At 50.1% G+C, this 18,176-nt stretch overlaps 1 protein-coding gene across 1 annotated transcript in view; it reads right to left on the bottom strand.

Moving 5' to 3' along the window:
• Positions 1 to 18,176, bottom strand: part of WDR18 (WD repeat domain 18) — a 31,675-nt gene that overhangs the window by 4,791 nt on the left and 8,708 nt on the right. The window contains exons 3-8 of the mRNA XM_027845441.1: positions 10,192 to 10,325; positions 9,917 to 10,058; positions 8,403 to 8,546; positions 7,779 to 7,843; positions 7,484 to 7,608; positions 3,562 to 3,728 (exon numbers count right to left, since the gene is read on the bottom strand). Of these exons, the coding sequence (XP_027701242.1) occupies positions 3,562 to 3,728; positions 7,484 to 7,608; positions 7,779 to 7,843; positions 8,403 to 8,546; positions 9,917 to 10,058; positions 10,192 to 10,325 (777 nt within the window). The remainder of the gene's footprint in view (positions 1 to 3,561; positions 3,729 to 7,483; positions 7,609 to 7,778; positions 7,844 to 8,402; positions 8,547 to 9,916; positions 10,059 to 10,191; positions 10,326 to 18,176) is intronic.

Below are 18,176 nucleotides of genomic sequence, written 5' to 3' on the forward strand. Positions count from 1 at the left end.
CTAGCCCAGGCTAACCTGTCTCCAGTCTAACATGCTGCTCAAGTTTTTAAAGTTGCCAAGCACTGTAATCATATTCTCATTTGAGCCTCCCAACAATCCCTGTAACGTGGGTTCTCTATGCATGATTACCCCCCATTTTACAGATGGGGTTAAGTGAGGCTCAGAGAGGTTCTGTGACTTGCCCATGGTTACCCAGCCAGCAGTGTAAGAGGTGAAATCTGGAGCCAGGTATTTCTAATTCAATGTCCAACACTACCCATTTTGCAGCGCTGCTGCTCTAAGTATGAGAAGAGAGGGAAGAGGAAGAAGAGCTCAGAATTTCAAGCCCGGGTGACATTACCATCATTGGAGACAGAGAAACTCTGAGGGGGAGCCGCTCCCCTGCTATACCCCCCCCAGGCCAAGCTGAGGAGCGCTCTCTGGCCTGCCCCTTGACTTCAGCAGGCAGGACCTACTGGGAACGACTACCTCTTTCCAAGTCACCTGGACAAGGTAACTGAGCCAGGCTGGTGACTCTGATCCCGCAGACCCCTCCCATCACCACCTCCAATGAAAATGACCAGAGGCGGCCAAGGCTGAGCTTGCTCCTCCCCACTGGGGGCTGACGCCCAATCTCCACAGCCAGAACGCCCAGCCCCATGCATAATTCATCCTCTCTAGAAATAGTTAATTTGAAAACTCTTAAAAAAATTCTGTGAAAAACTTTTAAGTTATCCCTAGGCAGCTAGGAGAGAGAATGTGGAAGAAGCACACAGACGATAAAGTGATTGTGCTTAAGGTCGGCTCTTCAGAGACGAGACTGGCTGCTCTGCTCTGCTCTGCTGTCCTAGGGGCTCAGAGCGGGTGAGACCTTTCCAGCACCAAGGCCCTCAGGAATCTGTGGGGCGCAACAGATATGGGAGGCAGACACTTAAGTCCTAGCCTTGGTCATGCCACTGGCTGGCTACGTGATCCGGAGGATGCAGCCCTCTGAGCCTCAGTCTGCTCATCTGTAAAATGGGGACAACATCATCTGCCCCAGAGACCTCACTCGGTTAGGTGTGGAGAGATGTGCAAGTCCTGTGAACTGCTGGGGGCTGGATGCTTCCCTAGGAATAAGGTAGAATGTGGAGAAGCCATTGAGGTCTACGAGATCCAAGTAAGCACTGATCTCGACTTTATCTGCAGACAAGCCCTGTCTCCTAAGAAAGAAACCTTTCCCCTCCAACAATGGACAATGGCTAGCATGGAAAAGATTTCCGGAAAAAGTGGCCTCTAGGGGGCAGCTAGATGGCACAGTGCATACAGTGCCCAGCCTTAGAGACAGGAGGATCTGAGTTCAAATCCAGCCTCAGACACGTGACACTTGCTAGCTGTGTGACTCTGAGCAAGTTACTTAATCTCCGACTTAATCCCCACCAAAAGAAAAAAAGAGTCACTTTTACCATTGGACGGGTGACCCACAATGGAGGGGTTGCCACCACATACCCTCCACCGGGCTCCTCCTCCAGGGCTTCCCTGTGGCATGGAGGGGGTCCTGAGTTCTCTAGGGCAAACCATAGGTGTGGGCAGGCTCCGAGCACAGGCTGGGCAGCATGTCCGTCGTATGAGGACCGGCCTGGCTAACATGGAAAGGCCGGCCAGAGAGAGGGAGGGATTTCTTTCCCCAGCCACATGGCTATTCATAGAACCAGTATGGGTCTTAAAAGGGGTTTGCCCTCTTCAGATGGAAAGGTGTGGGATTTGGCATCAGAGCACTTGTATCTTGGTTCTTTCAGGACCCCATGTGACCCCCATGTGACTGGCCTTTCATGGCCCAAGGGACCAGATGACCTCTGAGGGGTCCCTCAGCTCTGAATTGCTGCTCCTATGATCCCCACTGGTGGGAAGCATAAGCACACCTGGGAGATCACAGATCTCTCCATCACAGGACCTAGAGCACCAAAGAAAGGGCTGGATGAGGTCGCACTAGCTAAGATCCACAGAGGGAGCTCCCAGCATGGGAATTCCCTTCATCAAGGCAGGGCCTAACTCAGGGATGAACTGCGGAGTCCCAGGGAGCTGCAGGAGGCACACAGGGGCTTAGGGGTTGTGTCTGAAGCAAGATTCAAACCACGGTCTTCCTGACCCCCGGCCCAGCACTCCACCCACCATCCCATAGTACTGTATATTGCACACATCTGCATGCATGGGCATCAGCCAGGACCACACCAGACCTCTGACAAGCGGGCAGGCCAAGAAGCATCAGACCCAGGTGGTATGGGTCAGGCCCAGCTCTGTAAACGGGCAAAGGCCGAAACAAAATCAGTTTTCAAGTACAAAGACAATGGGAGTTAGGCTAAGGCCAGGGAGAACATGGGGGAGGGATTTTCTGGGGCTCCAAGATTATGCCTGAAAGGTGTACGTGGACCCCAAGGGATAGGCACAGCCCTGGGCTGCTGCCCTTTTTGGTAATGACTTGGAGCAAGGCTTAGATGGCATACTTATCAAATTCACAGATGTCACAAATTTGGTGACTTAGCTAACAAGGCCAGCATCCAAAAAGACCTGGACAGGCTAGAGTGATGGGCTGAATCTAGAAGATGAAACTTCTCAGGGATAAATGTAAGGCCCTACTCTTGGAGTGAATAAAGCAACCACATGAGTACTAAATGGCAGAGGATGAGGCCAGATAACAGCAATTAAGAAAAAGATCCAGGGGTCTTAGTGGAGTACAAGCTCAGAATGTCATATTATGACATGGCAGCCAGAACAAGCCAAACAAGATCTTAGATGTCATAGAGATCTCATCTGGGTATGGGTTTTAGGGATGACAATGACAAGCCAGAATTCGTCCAGATAAAGGTGACCAGGACACTATACAAAAAGTAGTTGAAGGAAGGGAGGATGTTTATCCTGAAGGAAAGAATGAGGAAGGACATTGGAGCTGTCTTCCAGTAACTGAAGACCCTTCAAGTGGAAGAGAGAGATTAAGTTTGGGGGCCAAAGGCAACCAAGAGCCCCAGGTGGAAGGTGTGGGAAGGCAGATTATTGTTGTTGTTGCTCAACTAGACGCTGGATGATCACTTATTGAGGAGCAATCGCTCAATCAACAAGCATTTATTAAGCACCTACTATGTGCCCGGGACATGGGAGAGGGGGCTCCTATTCTGGCAGGGGTAAAGCCGTGCCAGCCACGGAGGCCAGAAGAAGAAAACCTCAGGATGAGATCGGTGAGGTCCACGACTGAGCAAGTGTGGCCTTTTTGAGCATGTTAGACCTCCTGCCCTCCACTCCTTCACCGGCTGGTAAAAATCCTCTTACACAACCCGAGCCTTGCCTCTGAGGCACTAAGGAGGACAAGAACAAGGCGGGCGCTCTCCAGGCGCTGCCACACCCTGGAGGGTCCAGGATACTGGCTAGGAGAGAGGATTTATGACCCTCCTTGATGCTGTCCTTCAAGGCTCATAAGGCACTTTTCTTACCACCACCTCCGGTGTTCCCATTTCACAGATGAGAACATGGAGCATCAGTCAGTGGTCACAGAAAAGCCCAGGCAGGACAGCTTCCCTCTCCAGGCCCCTGTTCTGCCAGCCGTCATACCTGCCGGTGCACACCAAGGCGCAGCATCACTGCCTCATTCCCCGATCCTTCACTGCTCTCAGTTCCCAGAAGGTTCTTGCTGAACTTGGGCAGGGGCAGGGTTGGCTTGCAGTCTGGGTTGAACATGCTGGCTGGGGCCAGCACGATGAAGGCATTGGTGACGGGACCTACAGAAGGGAGCAACGACACGTCCTCAGGCACGGCCTCCCAGAAAGCGATTCGAGAACTCAGCGACCAAAGGGAAAAACTCCAGCCGTCTGAAGCGCAGTGGGGGTGGGGGTGTGTGTGGCATGGGGTAGCTTCTTAATTTCACTCACAGCAACCCCTGCTATGACCTGGAGCTACTCCCTCCTGTGCCCTCCCAAATCTGAGCAACTCCTGAACCAGGAAAGAAATGAAGGGTCCCTGGGAACAGCATCCCACGACACCTGAGCATTTTCTCTCTGGCCAGGGCAGAGAACAGGTCTTCATTTGCCAAGGCTAGAAGTGCACAGGATACTCGTGGGCCTGGCCCACAGCACTAAAGCTCTGACCTTTTCTGTTTTCCCAGCCTGGGCTGGTTCACCTCATCACCACTGCTGGCTGCCAACCTCAAGAGAAGCCACAGAATCTGAAAATGTCAGCACTCAGAGGCCACCCAGTTTGGCCTCCTCAGTTTAAAGATAAGGACACAAAGTCCCATAGACATCATACGGTGAATTAGATGCTGGACTCAGAGGAAATTTTGCTGTGAAAAGGAAAAAGCCTGGCAGGAAGAGACGAAGCCAAAGGGAGAAAATAGGCCATGTGCGTCTCCCAGTCTATGTAGAACAGCAGCCAGAGCTGGGCAGGAGCCCCAACCTCTAGGGCAGGTCTTCTTCACCTACCTAACGTCCTGGGCCCCCTGACAGGTCTATGGACCCCTTCTCAGAAACATGTTATTAAATGCACAAACTCCAATGCATAGGATTACAAAGGAAACTGAGTCATCGGAACACTCTGGGTCTGGCTGAGTCAGTCATCACTCCCAAACACCAAACTCCTTCCCCCTGCAAGGTAGCAACCACGGGCTTCTGCATCCTGGGCCCGAGGACAGCAGGTCTGTCACTGGAAGAGCTTCCCAGGGACAGAGGACGGATTGTCTACTGCCTGAGGGGACACCTGGATATGCCTCAAGAAGCGCTCCACCACCTGGCTGGAGGGGGCTGACACTGGGGGCAGCACTGACTCTGTAGGCCCAACATCAACCTCAACCCCCGGGGATCCCAAGCTGAGTTCTGCAAACTTGTTTTTAAAACAATATTCTGATAACTGAACGTGGCATCCTCTGCAGCCTTCTATACTTCACTCTACATTACAAACGTGATTCTTCACCAGCCTGCCCGCCACAGGGGCCCAGGAGATAAACGAGGTGAAGGACCCCATTTACACACTAATGAAAGCATGGGTCTTTGAGGCAGTGGACAGCCTCTGGACATCTGTGGACGAGGGCGATGGGTCCTCTTGGGCCCTGTGCAGCCATCCCACCGAGAAGCGGATGGCTCAGCCCCCCCCCCCCCCCCCGGCAGGGTCCCCAGGTCCTTTCTGGCCTAAAGGTCTATGAGGAGAGGCCAACACATCCTCAGTGCAAAGCTTCTGGCCTCCAGGAGAGCAGCCAAGGAAGGCAGGGCCAAGGGGCGCACCCCAGGGGCCTGATGCCCCACTTCATGAGCTATCTCCTTGGAGGATACATAAGGACACTGTGTGTTCTGGCTGCAAGGGGATGTAGAAGGAAGCCTTGCCACTCCAACTGGCTCAAGTGGCAGAAGAGAAAGCCAGGGCTGAAGCCAAGGTGAGGGTCGGGGAGGAGGGAAGAGGAGTCGGCTTCCTCAGGACCAGGAGGGCTGGCCGCAGGGCTCCCTGCCACTGGGGATTTATGATTGCGGGCCCCACTCATCCTTCTTTCTGGAGTTCACTCACAGGTCAGGCATCTTTACAAAAAGGCAATTAGCAGAGAGCTCTTTGGGGTCTTAGGAGAGGAAACGAGCCCGATAAATCTCATAAATAAATGGCTGCTGAAGCCCAGGCAGCTGGAGGGTAATTACTCAGTGTTGACTGGAGCCCTTCTGTTCCCTGGGGTGGGTGGGAGAGCGACACCGTCTCAGCCGCTGTTTTAGGGAGCCAAGAAGCAATTTGTGACCACAAGTAGGGTGGCACAAACTGGGCTCAGACCCAGGGATCTCCAAACACCTCGTCTAAATGCCGCCTCTATGGCTACTCCACTCAGTCAACACATCTGCACTATGCACCTCCTGTGTGCCGGGAAGCTACCAACTTAAGGGAGGGGGGCGAATCACAGTGTCGTCCCTGAACCCCAGCCACGCTCAGAGCCGGGAGGGAGGAGAGGGAATCTCTCTGGTGTCCCATGTGTCTCCCATAGCCCGGACTTCTCTGCTCTGTCTTGCCAGTAAGGCCCAAACCTCCATTTCCTCTCTTGTTTCTGGGCTTAAACGAGTCAGTCTGACATCCGGCTCCAGCTTAATAAATGTCTGCTGAGCTGTTCAAGGCCGTCAAGGCAGTGGGGAGGCTGAGCAAGATGGGCCAAACGCCCTAATCCTCCCCCAGAGCAGGCCAGCCTCTGCCCACCCATCCTCCTTCCAACCACTGCTGCAGATCTCTGCGAACGAGAAGGGCCTCAGCAGCCCTTCCCCCTTCTCTGAGCTACTGTGGTCAGTCCAGACAGGCAGGCTAACACTTTTTAAACAGACCCAGGTCCCATCCTTTGCCCAGAAAGGGGCAGCAGGAAGGAGCTAAAGAAGAGGTGCTAGCTGAGTGAAGTGAGCAGAACCAAGAGAACGTTGCACACAATAACAGTCATGTTGTGTGATGACTAATATTGATAAACTTAACCCTTCCCAGCAATACAATGATCTAAGACATCTCCAGAGGCCTTGTGATGGAAAATGCTATCCACACCCAAAGAAAGAACTATGGAAGTTGAACTGCTATTTTTTTTCTCTTCTGTTGAGTTTTGTTTCCTCTTTCTGATGGTTCCTCCTATTGGTTTTAATTTTTACTTACAACATCACTAATATGAAAATGTTTAATATGAATGTAAATGTATAGCCTATATCAGACTGTGCACCATCTTGGGGAGGGTGGTGGGGAAGAAGGGGGAGAAAAATTTTAAACTCAAAAGCATATGGAAGTGATTATTGATAAATCAAAATAAATTAATAAAAAAATCTAAAAAAAGAGGTGCTAGGATTCAGCTGTGGGGCGAGGCTTTCTCTGCCAGCCGGCGCTGAAGGCTCAGACAGGGCTCCCAGTGAGGCAGCCCCTTGGAGCAGAGGCAGGCCAACTCCTGGAGGAGCCAGGGAGAATGCAAAGGGCACAGACTGTACGGTCCCCAAAGAGAATTGCCACACGCCAACTACAAACTGAATTAGCAAAGTTAGAAAGAGGAAGTGGGACCTGAATGAAAAGGTGGGAGAGGATGCCCCCAAGCTGCCCCTCCGTGGAGACGGGAGGGCCACGGGGGTTCACACAGTGCACCTGTTCTCAGATTTTTTCAATGTAACCATTAGCTGTGCTGGGGATTGTTTTTCTCTAAAAAATACTTTTTGTTTCATGGGAGGGCTTTCTGGGAAGGATACTTGGGATAACTACGATGACAAACAGAAGACATCATTAAGACTCATTTTAAAAAAATCTGGTCCTCCTTTCTGTACCAGGGACTCATGATTCCACTCATGAGCAGAGACAGAAACATTTGGAGAATGTTGAAAAACTCAACTTCTTGACTCCCCCTCCCCCAGGGGAAGGGCTCAGCTCCAACCACCTTCTTCCTTTCCTGGCCGTATCTGCGTTCCTAGGAGATAGGCAGCGGGTGAATGCCTAGGGGGACCGCGAGCCCTATGCTGGAAAAACAAGGGAGCGCTGTGGATCGGGGACCCCTCCCTACCTTTGTGGCTCACGGTCCGAATGCACTGTTTGCTCTGGATATCCCACAGTCTCACCGTTTCATCGTGTGAGCCTGATAGCAACAGGCTGCCGTCGGCCGACACCGAGAGACACGTCACCTGGTTCCTAGGGACAGAGGGACAGAGAATGGTACCTGGTTCTGAGGAAACAGAGGGAATGACAGACGCAGTGGGTGGCCAAGGAGGAGGCCCCTGCCCTCTCCTCCACCCAGCCTATAGGACATGACTTGATTCACGAGCACAGAGAAGCCGCCTCCCCTCTGTCAGCCTCCTCACCGGTGTCCTTTGAACAGCTTTCCATTCTCCTGCTCAGGGCGGAAGGTCTTCTCTCTCTGCCCAGGCTACAGGAGTCAAGCAAGAAGGAAAGGGAACAGGATGAGGTAAAGGAGGGGCCGAGTTCACAGCCGATGCAGATAACAGGCATTTCAAGAGCTCCTTAAAGCTTGCAGAGAACACTCCATCCATGATTAGCCCCTAGGAGTCTCACAACAGCCTGAGGAGGCAGGTGCTACATTGTTATTATCCCCATTGAACAGATGAGCAAACCGAGGCTAAAGAAGTTATAAGACTTGCCAATGCTAAGAGTCAGGGTCAGGTTCTGAACCCCAGCACATTTTTCAATGTACATCCCACCAGGGAACACAGAGACTTGGGAGATTCCAAATTGCTACCTGGGCAAAACGGTGTGTTGCTGGGGGCTCTGGTCAGGAGGCAAACAGGCCAGTGAAAGAACTCACTGTCTTGGCTCGGCTGCATGCCAAGCAGGGCGGGGGATGTGAATGCAGCCTGAAAAAAATCCCTGGGGAAATCAGCCAAGAACCCCGGATGAGTCCAAAGCCCACGTACTTGTAGGAGCAGGAGGGGATGGATGGGCTGCTGGCTTTTCTCCCAAATACTCACCCAAGAGAAAAGGTCAACTTGGAACACAGACCCATCGCTGCCCCCGCAGAACAGGTGGTACTCAGCCAGGTCCATCGTCACAGACATGATGGCCATATCGAAGAGAACAGAGAGGAGCAGTTCACCGGAAGAGATCTCCCACAGCTGGTGGGGGCAGAAATACAAGAAGGACCAGACTATGGAGTCTTGAGATTGATTTGGAGGTTAAGAGCAGAAACTAAAACATCTGGTGTCCTAAGACCTAGAACTGGAAGGAAACTTGAATATTATCTAACCTAACCCTCCGTATTTTATAAGTTGGAAGGGACTCGTCCAAGGTCACTCGGGTAGTAAAGCAGGAGAATCAGAATTCACACCCAGGTTCTGCCTCCAAAAGGCAATCTTTAGGCAGCGAGCGACAAAGGTGCCCACCAGACATTAAGGGCAGAGACAAGTCATCAGCTTGGGAGGTTTTCACTTCCCATTCTATTGCCACAGGGGACAGATGAGCCAAGAGGCACAGGAGGACCCCAAGAACCAGGGTTCTTGCTTCCTGTGCAGCTCCTGGGAAGGTGGCTGGGATGAAGGAGGACTGAAATGCCAACATGTCTGTGGCACTATGGGTCTTCACAGACCAAGCAATATTTCTTTCCTTAAATGATTCATTACTTGGATTGTGAGACACTGGTTAAATTTCTGGGCCTCAGTTTCCTCATCTGCAAATTGGCAAAATGATAGGGTTGGGCAAGAGAATCATTCTAGTGCCTCCTAGTTCCGAATCCCATGACACTAAGAACTTCCACTCTACTGCTGACAATGCAAGAGATCTAGGTTGAGAGGGAAAGGGAAGATGAATAATAACCTGCCAGCGAGAGGGACAGGGGCAGGGCAATGCGGAAATCACACCACCTCGAATCTGACCACCTCCCAGGCTGAGTAATCAAGGCCCATTCCTGGGAGAGGGTCACGTTGCACCTTTCCCTGTGAGCCAATTTCTAAGCCCTACTCTGGCTGCCTAGATTCTCCCAACGGAACCCATCAGACAAGGGGCTCATTTCGTCCTGGGAAAGCAAACGCTTCACCTCTAGTATCGTTCCTCCCCTTCGCTAGCACTTTGTGCAAACTATTGCTGGGGACAAGCCCCTCAAATCTCTTGGAAGTTATTCTGGGTAAGGGGCCAGATCATCTCTGTGAGATGCAGAGGCTGATGAACAAACGGGAATGACCAAGCAGGAAGAAATACAGATGTGCTGTGTGACAGCTTCTCTCTGAACAAGGAGAAGCTATAAACCTACAAGGCCTCACAGTTCTTAAGAGACAGCAGAGGGAAAAAAGCCTGCTGGTATTGGCAAGACTCCATCACTTAAAAACAAAAGCCCAAACCTGAACTGACTGCAAAAGACATCTCCCAGGACTAGGCCCAGAAAGACTTTAACTCTTCAGAGCCCTCAGCCTGCCCAGACTGTGGTCACTGACAGGTCAGTCGCAACTCTGAGCGGACGGAGATTCTAGGAAGTACACGTGCCAGGTCTTACCTTCACCGTCTGGTCCAAAGAGGCAGTGGCGGCTCGGGCTAAGGGCCCCCCAAAACCACAGTGCAGATCTGTGATGGGAAGAGTGTGCTGAGACCACACATGGCGGGGATCAGGAACTTTGGACTGTTCCACCTGCAACACACTAGGGCAACGGAGAGAAAAAGAGAGAGGCAGTAAACCTGGAGGAATAAACTGCCAACTCCCACTGGTTCTCCCACCCGGCTCAGGAAGGCCATGGATACCCAAGACAACAGCGGGACCAGGGCTCTCCTTACCTGTGGAGGCTCCACACCAAGGCCAGGCAGTCTTTGCCACCCGAGAGGAAGTGACTGCTGTCATCCGTGAACGCCAGGCAGGAAAGGTCTTGGTAGTGTCGGTTCAGGATGGCCAGGAGGTTCCCTGTGGAAACCTGAGAAGGAGGTGAGTGAGGTTTTGGCTCTACAGACAGGAGAGTGAGGACATGGAAACCGTCCCCAACGGCCCAGACATCAGATCCAGAGCCAGGAGACCTGGGTCCCCAGCCCCAATCCCACCTCATGGAGGCCTGCGGCTGGGGACAAGTCACTCGGCTCTCTTCATGCTCTGTTTTCCCCTTTATAGGTGGGGATGATTGCACTTGCATCATCCATCCCCTGGGGTTGTTGTGGAGAAAGCACATCATTAGCCTTAATTCTAGGGTCCTCCAGTAGAACATAAGCTCCTGGAGGGCAGAGACTGGTTTTTGGCCTTACTGGTATCCTCAGTGGTGAGCCCAGCACCTGGTGCTTAATCAATGCCTGCCGACTGACCACGGCAAGCACACAGGAAGCAGCATCAGTAGAGCTGATCTCGAACCCTGATATCAGGAGGGACTGCCTGGCTATGTGGGGGGAGGAGGAGATCCCCAGACAGGGAGGTGGAGGACCCACACGTCCTAGCTCTGAGCTTCCTACATCTCAAAATAAAGACAATCATTCTGCTGCCTCCTTTTAGGAGGAAGATATGCCTTAAAGCTGCTATGCACATGGGAATGATCAGAGCAAACCAAGCTCACATCTGGTCTGGTGTCTCTCCTCTCTGCACATTTACGGCCCTTGAAGCCAGCACTTCTTGGCACGTGACCAACCCAAGGACTCTGGGCCCCTGACTGGGTTGCCTCTCTCCAAATTCACCAGTAATCTTGAGAGCCCAGACTAGCTCTGACTGTTTTCTTACATCCCCAGCGTGCCTTGCTTGCTCATAATGACTAAGAAAGTCATATTATCCTTTGAGAGTGACAGGACGGCCAGGTGCTCTGAGGGGATTCTGGATGGGAAGACACCCCAGGAAGATGTGAATTTAATCTTGTCAAAAAATGCTCACCGACTGAGGAATGGCGAAACAAGCTGTGGTATATAATTGTGATACAACACTACTGTGCTATAGGAAATGATGAGCAGGCTCTGGAGTCAGGAAAATCCAAGTTCAAATCCAGCCTCAGACACTTATTAGCTAGGTAAGTCACTTAAACCTGAATACTGTCCCCCCATCTCCCCCAAAAAACCCCCAAAACAAACAAAAAAGAAATGAGCAGGTTAGGTTCAGAAAAAACCTGGGAAGATTTATATGAACTGATGCAAAGTGAAACAAGCAGAACGAAAACACTGTGCAGCACAGGAACGGTAACGCTGTAATGCGATCAACTGTGAAAGACTGCCCTACTCTGATGAAAACCATGATCCAAGACAACGCCGAAGTACCCACGTACTTCGTGGGTAAATGTTATCCACCTCCAGAAAGAACTGATGAACTCCTGAGTGCAAACTCAAGTGTAATTCTTTTCACTGTATTTTCTCTCTTTGGCAACATGGCCAATATGGAAATGCTTTGCATGATTTCACATGGACAATTAATATCATATTGCTTGCCTTCTCAATGGATGGGGGAGAGGTTGGAGGGGAGATAATTTGGAACCCAAAATTAAAAAAAAAAAAAAGTGTTAAAAATAAATAAGTTGAAAACCAAAACCAAAACAACAACAAAAGAACTCCCTACCCGTGAGGACTAACCAGAGGCAGTTGGATGGGCTGGCTTGGGAGACAGTTCCCCTCCCAGGGGAGGCTGGATGGCCTCTTGTAGGAAGGGCTGTAGAGGGGACACCTATCAGGTGCTCGTAGGACCAAAGGGACCCTTAGACTTCTTCCAGCCCTGGGACTCTGTCTCTCCTGCAAGGCTGGCCATCTGAGCATGTCACATGTTCCCCAGATCCCTGGTGCTTACCCACAGGGACTTTTGGGAACTTCACTCTCATCAATTTGCTCCCTTCTTTAGCCAATGGAGGAAAACAAACAAAGAAACACCACCAGCAGCAACAAAACAGCTCAGCAAAGGGCAATGCACACACAAGCTCCAGCCAGGCTGGCCTACCTGCAGTTGCCCTTATAGAACATTCCATCTCCAGCTTCCACCAATTTACACAAGCTGGTGCCCATGCCTGCAGCACTCTCCCCATCCTCTCGGCATCCGAGCTCCCTTTAAGGCTCATCTTAAGTGCTGGAGAGGCCTGGTCTGACCCACCAGGGGCCAGTGCTCTCCCTACCCCTCTAATTGCCTTGCATTTACTTTATTCATGCTGGAATGTCCTTGGGGTCTGCATGCATGCTGTTTTCCCTTCCCATTTCAGAGGATGAAGAGTCCTGGAGAGCAGGGCCTATTTCACTCTTTGTCTGTGTGTCCCCAGCACAGTGCCTGACTGAGCACAGAAGACGTGCTTAACAACTGCTTGCTAAAACGAAGCCCACCTACTCTCATCAGAATTGGCTTAACGAGGGAGTAACAAACACACTCAGTTGGGTATGGAAATCTATCCTGCCCTACAGGAAAGTAGGGGGAAAGGGATGGGGGTGGGAGGGATGGATAGAAGGAAGAGCTGGGGGAGGGGGTCAGCAGAAGCAAACACTTTTGAGGAGGGGCAGGGTCAAAAGAGAATGGAATAAATGGAGGGCAGGATAGGATGGAAGGAAATATAATTAGTCTTTCACAACACAACTATTATGGAAGCGTTCTGCATGACTACACAAGTATAACCTATATCAAATTGCTTGCCTTCTCAATGAGGGGGGTGGGGAGGGAGGGAGAGAATTTGGAACTCAAGGTTTTAAAAACAAATGTTAAAAATTTGTTTTTTACATGGAAATGTGGAAAAAATAAAATACCAAATAAAAAAAATTAAAAACAAAAATTGAAGCCCACAATGGGCTGGCTCTGCCTGGCCCCCAGCCTAGATTCCAAGAGCAAAGCCTGCCCTCTCATGGTCACAGAAAACACCTTCACAAACACTGAGAAAACATGACTCAAGGTTGGTGGGGCAAAGGGACCTTCGAGATCACCCAGTCCGACCATCTCATTTTAAAGGGGAGGAAACTCAGAAAGGTGGAAATGAGCTCCCCACAGTCAGACAGACGGCAAATATCAGAGCAGGGATGTGAGCCCACATCCTGGCTCCCAAATTCAGGGCTCATGCAGCTATCCCCGGGGGCTTCCTCCTCCTTGAGGTTCACTTTAAAGTCCCCATACAAGGCAAAGGCTCAAGCCCATCACCCAAGGAAGGCAGGGAGAAGGCTCTCCAGGCAGAAGCCTCTCGGTCTGCAGCCCTGGAGGACATCATGGACTACTCAAATACTCCACTCCAATAGTCTCAAATAGACTAGAACCCTTTAACAATGGTCATATTGAGAATCAGAACTATCTAAGGTCCTTGTCTTAAAGGCAGGCGTATGCAAGTCTGTAGGAAAAAGTGTTTCGGGAAAAACCAAACATTTATCCAAATCCATAGACTGGGCTGCACTACAATGAGGTTTTATTGGATTTAAAATTTATTTAATTTGGCCAATGTTTCAAGGGCCTACAACTGCACAAGTGCTAGGGCCAAGTGGAGGCAGGTAGGTGGCGAAGTGGATAGAGCAATAGAGTCAGGAAAGCCCAAGTTTGAAGCCTGCCTCAGATACCAGCTGTGTGGCAGTGGGCAAGTCACCTGACCTCCCTCAGCCTCAGGTTCCTCATCCGTAAAATGAAGGTAACAATAGCCCCTCGCAGGGCTGTTGTGAGATTAAATGAGATCATATATGTAAATTGCTTTGCAAAGCTTAAAGTGCCACATAAATGCTAGTTATTATTATCATCATCATTATTGTTATTAATGCTACGGGAAACAAAGACAGATCCTGTTCTACAGATGCTTACTGGGCAGTGGGAAGGATAAGGGGTGAGGGATCTGACAAGTTTGAAGGGTTCAGGCCCCTCTGAGGCCTATGGAGTACAAGGATGCCTGGAGCTCCCTGGGTAAGAAAGAAGTTTAGGGGTAGCTAGGTGGATGCAGTGGATAGAGCACCAGCCTATCAGGTCAGGACGACCTGAGTTTAAATCTGGCCTCGGACACATAACACTCACTAGCTATGAGACCCTGGGCAAGTCACTTAACCCCAACTGCCCTCACCAAAAAAGTTTAAAGCCTAACCAGCGATAACGATTTAACTCAGAGGTGTCCTGTGATCCTGAATGTGCTATAAAAAGGTGAGTTATTAATAACCTGTACTCCCAGAGCATGGCAAACCCCCTAAATGAGATCTGTAATCATTCAACCTAACCATCCTGAAAAAGTAACCCAGGGAACAGCGTGGAGGAGCAGAGAAGCGAGGAGAGGAGCAGGGTCTACTGATGGATGGCCAGCCCAGAGGTCTGGCTGTCAGGAAACAGACGGACTGCAAACGGACAAGGAGCTGTGCCCAGAATTCACCAGGAAAAGAGTGGGCAGGCCTGCCTTTAGCAATCTGCAGGGCTCTGAATGACCCCAAGCTTCTCCCTGAAACAAGGGCTCATCTCATTCTTATGATGCTGTCGCATCACACAGAGGGCAGTGGAGAGGTGGGCTTGGGTGAGTCACAACACACCCCCAAGAACTGAGAGGGAAGAAGAGTCAGTAGAGACCAGGAAATAAGGTAGACAGTCACTTATGAAGAGCAAGGATAGACAGCACCATTGGTGACCATGTCATGTCAAGAGAATGGAGGATGGTCACTAGAACTTTGTATGTGCTCCCAAGGAAGACCTACACGGAGGATAGAGGAGTCTCCATGGAAGAGGGCATAAATGGGTTCAATCTGCTTTATTAGCAGAGTGCTTGGCACATAGCAGGTGCTTAATAAATGCTACTTAACTGACTGACAATGGTGAGGTCACATATCCACAGCAGAAGATTCTGGTCCCTAAGTTAATTTTTACTGCACCAAAAATAAGCATTATTTCTGTCAAATTAGCATAGCTAGACCATTCCAAAGACAGGTTCTCCATCAATAACGTGCCAAGGGAGAAGACATCACCCCAATCATACTGTGCTATCTAAGAAGAGCCTAGCCAATTACATAGAATTCAGACAGGTCAGTGGCTATGCCCTACATATGGCCATTGGAATCCTGTGTCGCCCTGAGGGAGCAGAGTATGAAGAAGTACATCAATTCAACAAGTGCAGACTGGAAGTGTGGCTAGATAGCAGCTAATCTGAAAAGGATCTAGGGGTATCAGAGGACCACAAGCTCAGAGTTAAGAGCATGAAAAGACAATGCAACCATAAGCTGCTTTGTGTGTGTGTGGGGGGGAAGAGACATACTATTCAGAATGAGGGAGGGGTTGGTCTCACTGTGCTCTGCCCTGGTCATACTGTTGGTCTGCATTCCATCTCCCTCTATTAGGCTGGAACCTCAAGGGCAGGGAATGACTTTTGCCTTTCTTTGTGTCCCCAGCATTTAGCACAGTGCACCACAGCAAGTGCTTAATAAATGCTTGTTGTTGTTGTTATTGGTCCTGTATCTAGAGTTCTGTGTTTAGATCTGGGTGATACCAGCTGGTGCTTCCTCGGGACAGCAACCAGGCCAGTGAAGGCCTCAGAGTCATCCAATGGGAAAGAAAAGACATCATGACAGCCGTTTGAGGGCTATCTGGTGGAAGATGGGTTAGAATTGTTCTGCTTGGCCAGAGAGCTAGGAATAATGGGTAGAAATTGCAAAAGTACAGATTTTGACTCAAGGGAAAAAATCCTAACAATTAGAACAATCCCCAAATGGAAGTAGCAAGTTCCTCCTCCTAGTGGCCACGGAATCCTAGATCTTGATCTCAAAGGGACCTGTAGTCCCATTTCTAGTCTAACTCCTCATTTTACGGAGGATGACACTGAGGCCCAGGGTAGTGAAGTGACTTGCCAGGGTCATGTGGCTAGTGTCTGAGGCAGGATGTACACCTAGACAGTCCTATCTCATGCTCACTGCCCTTATTCATTATGCCAGGATACCTGCTTTTCAAAAATTAGTTTTGTTTCTAAATTTTGAACTTAAAACACCAAAGACACGAACATTTCCATTTGTAAAGAATACAAAAAGTTGTACATGAAACCTGAACGTCCATCTTGTACCCTCAGCTTTTTAAAAAATAAAAGGGACAGACTGCCACTGTATTTTGGGCGAGGTGGTTTGTCCTGCTTGGGCTTGCCCTGGGTCACCCAGATTCCTGGGCAGAGCTCTCCCTCCTGACGCTAGGCCCCTTGGTTCTTTGGGGTTCAGAATGCTGTGTCTGCAGGGCCTCAATGGCACCTGAGAATGCAGTGCCAGAGACCTTGGAACTCGTGGGTTCCTGGGCTGTCCTGGTTACAGAGCTGGGGCTGCTCCTCTGGACTTCCAAGGTCCCCTCGTGGGATTCCAATCATGCTGGAGCTTTCTCAGGGTAGGCCTCTGCTCCTGCTGACTCCAGACAGCGCCTTAGAGGCTACTGGTGTTTTGGGCCCATCTCTGCTCATGCTGGAAGGTTACTGGCTTTGCTGACAACTCTTTCCTATTGCCTGTAGGCTCCTGGCTGACTTTCTGTGCAGGCCTGGAGTGGAAGTAGTCACTCACTACATTTTCTCATTGGATTTCTGGATTATTTTCTGGTCTGGTGCAAACTTTAAGGTTTTGCTATCACAGCTGTGTGGGAGCTGGGTGCCTGGCCTCCATTCAGCAAGTCAGTCTGGCTGCATATTCCCTAGGTAATTTCTCTATACCAAGTCTGTACTTGTTAGGGAAATAGCGGTCAAGTAGGAGTCAGAAGACAGCCTCAGGGGTTCCTTCCAACTCAAAAATTCTGTGACCCTCCAGGCTACCAACGGAGTAGTCCTGATTACACTCCCCTCTACCTCTGCCCCAGTCTCTGTTAAGCTACAACACCTTTCTTTTTTTTTCAAAGGATTACAATTATATGGTGCTTTGAGTTTTTAAAATGAGAGCGGTCACTGAATAAAAGAAGGAGAGCCCTCAGTGGGCCTCTCGAAGGAAGCAGGAATGCCCTTTATAGCATCTGTGACAGGAGGGCATCCAGTCCCTGGAGACGGGCCAAGTTCAATGTTACCCTCAATATTATTAAATATATTACAACTGAGGTAGAAAAAAATGATCTTGGAACAGAGTGGCCTGCTTGGTGTTCTGCTGGAATGCTACACAGGACTCTGAGGTGGAAGAAATGAGCTTTGTTGCTTATTCTTGGTGAGACCCTGATCAAGTCAGTGGGTCTCTCTAAACCTTGGTTTCCCCATCTGTAAAATGACACTATAAACACGTATCTGCATGGCCTACTTCACAAGGATCACTGTAAACCTCCTAAAACAACAGAAAAATATACATCATGTTCCTGCCTTATGTCCTGCGGCAATCCTATCCTAATCCGTTTCTGTGTCTTGGTTTTTTCCCACCAGGAGAAGGGGACCATAAATACTCTTTGCCCCAGCTTTGGTTCACAAGGATAAGAACCTTACATTTCATTGCGGGGAAGAGCTAGCATCTAATAAATCCCCTCTGGAGAAGCACTACAAAGTGTAACGGGAGAAAAGAGGGTTCAAAAATCAGGCACAAAAATGTTGTAATGGGGGACATGCTGAAGGAAAGGGAGGGGGACAACAGATCTCTTTGATTATGTACCTCATGCTAGGAAACATACTTTCCTTAAACAAAGGAGATGCCTGTTGGTCAGAGAATGGCTAAACCAGTGGTGGTACATGAGTGTAACAGAACATTCCTATGCAGTAGGAAATGCCAAGTGTGATGATGCCAGAGACTGATACAGAGTAAAGTGAGGAGATCCAGGAAAGCACTGCACGGTGAGCAAAACAACATAAGCAGAAAGGCCCATGGCAACGACGAAACTGAAGCTGAGGCTGTAAACGGAAGGACCGAGCTTGGGCCAAAGAGGTGAGAGGAAGGGGAACGGTGAGACGACAGGTGGG

Source organism: Vombatus ursinus, unplaced genomic scaffold (genome assembly GCF_900497805.2).
Source record: "Vombatus ursinus unplaced genomic scaffold, bare-nosed wombat genome assembly UNPS02014961.1, whole genome shotgun sequence".
In the NCBI taxonomy this organism is placed as follows: domain Eukaryota; kingdom Metazoa; phylum Chordata; class Mammalia; order Diprotodontia; family Vombatidae; genus Vombatus; species Vombatus ursinus.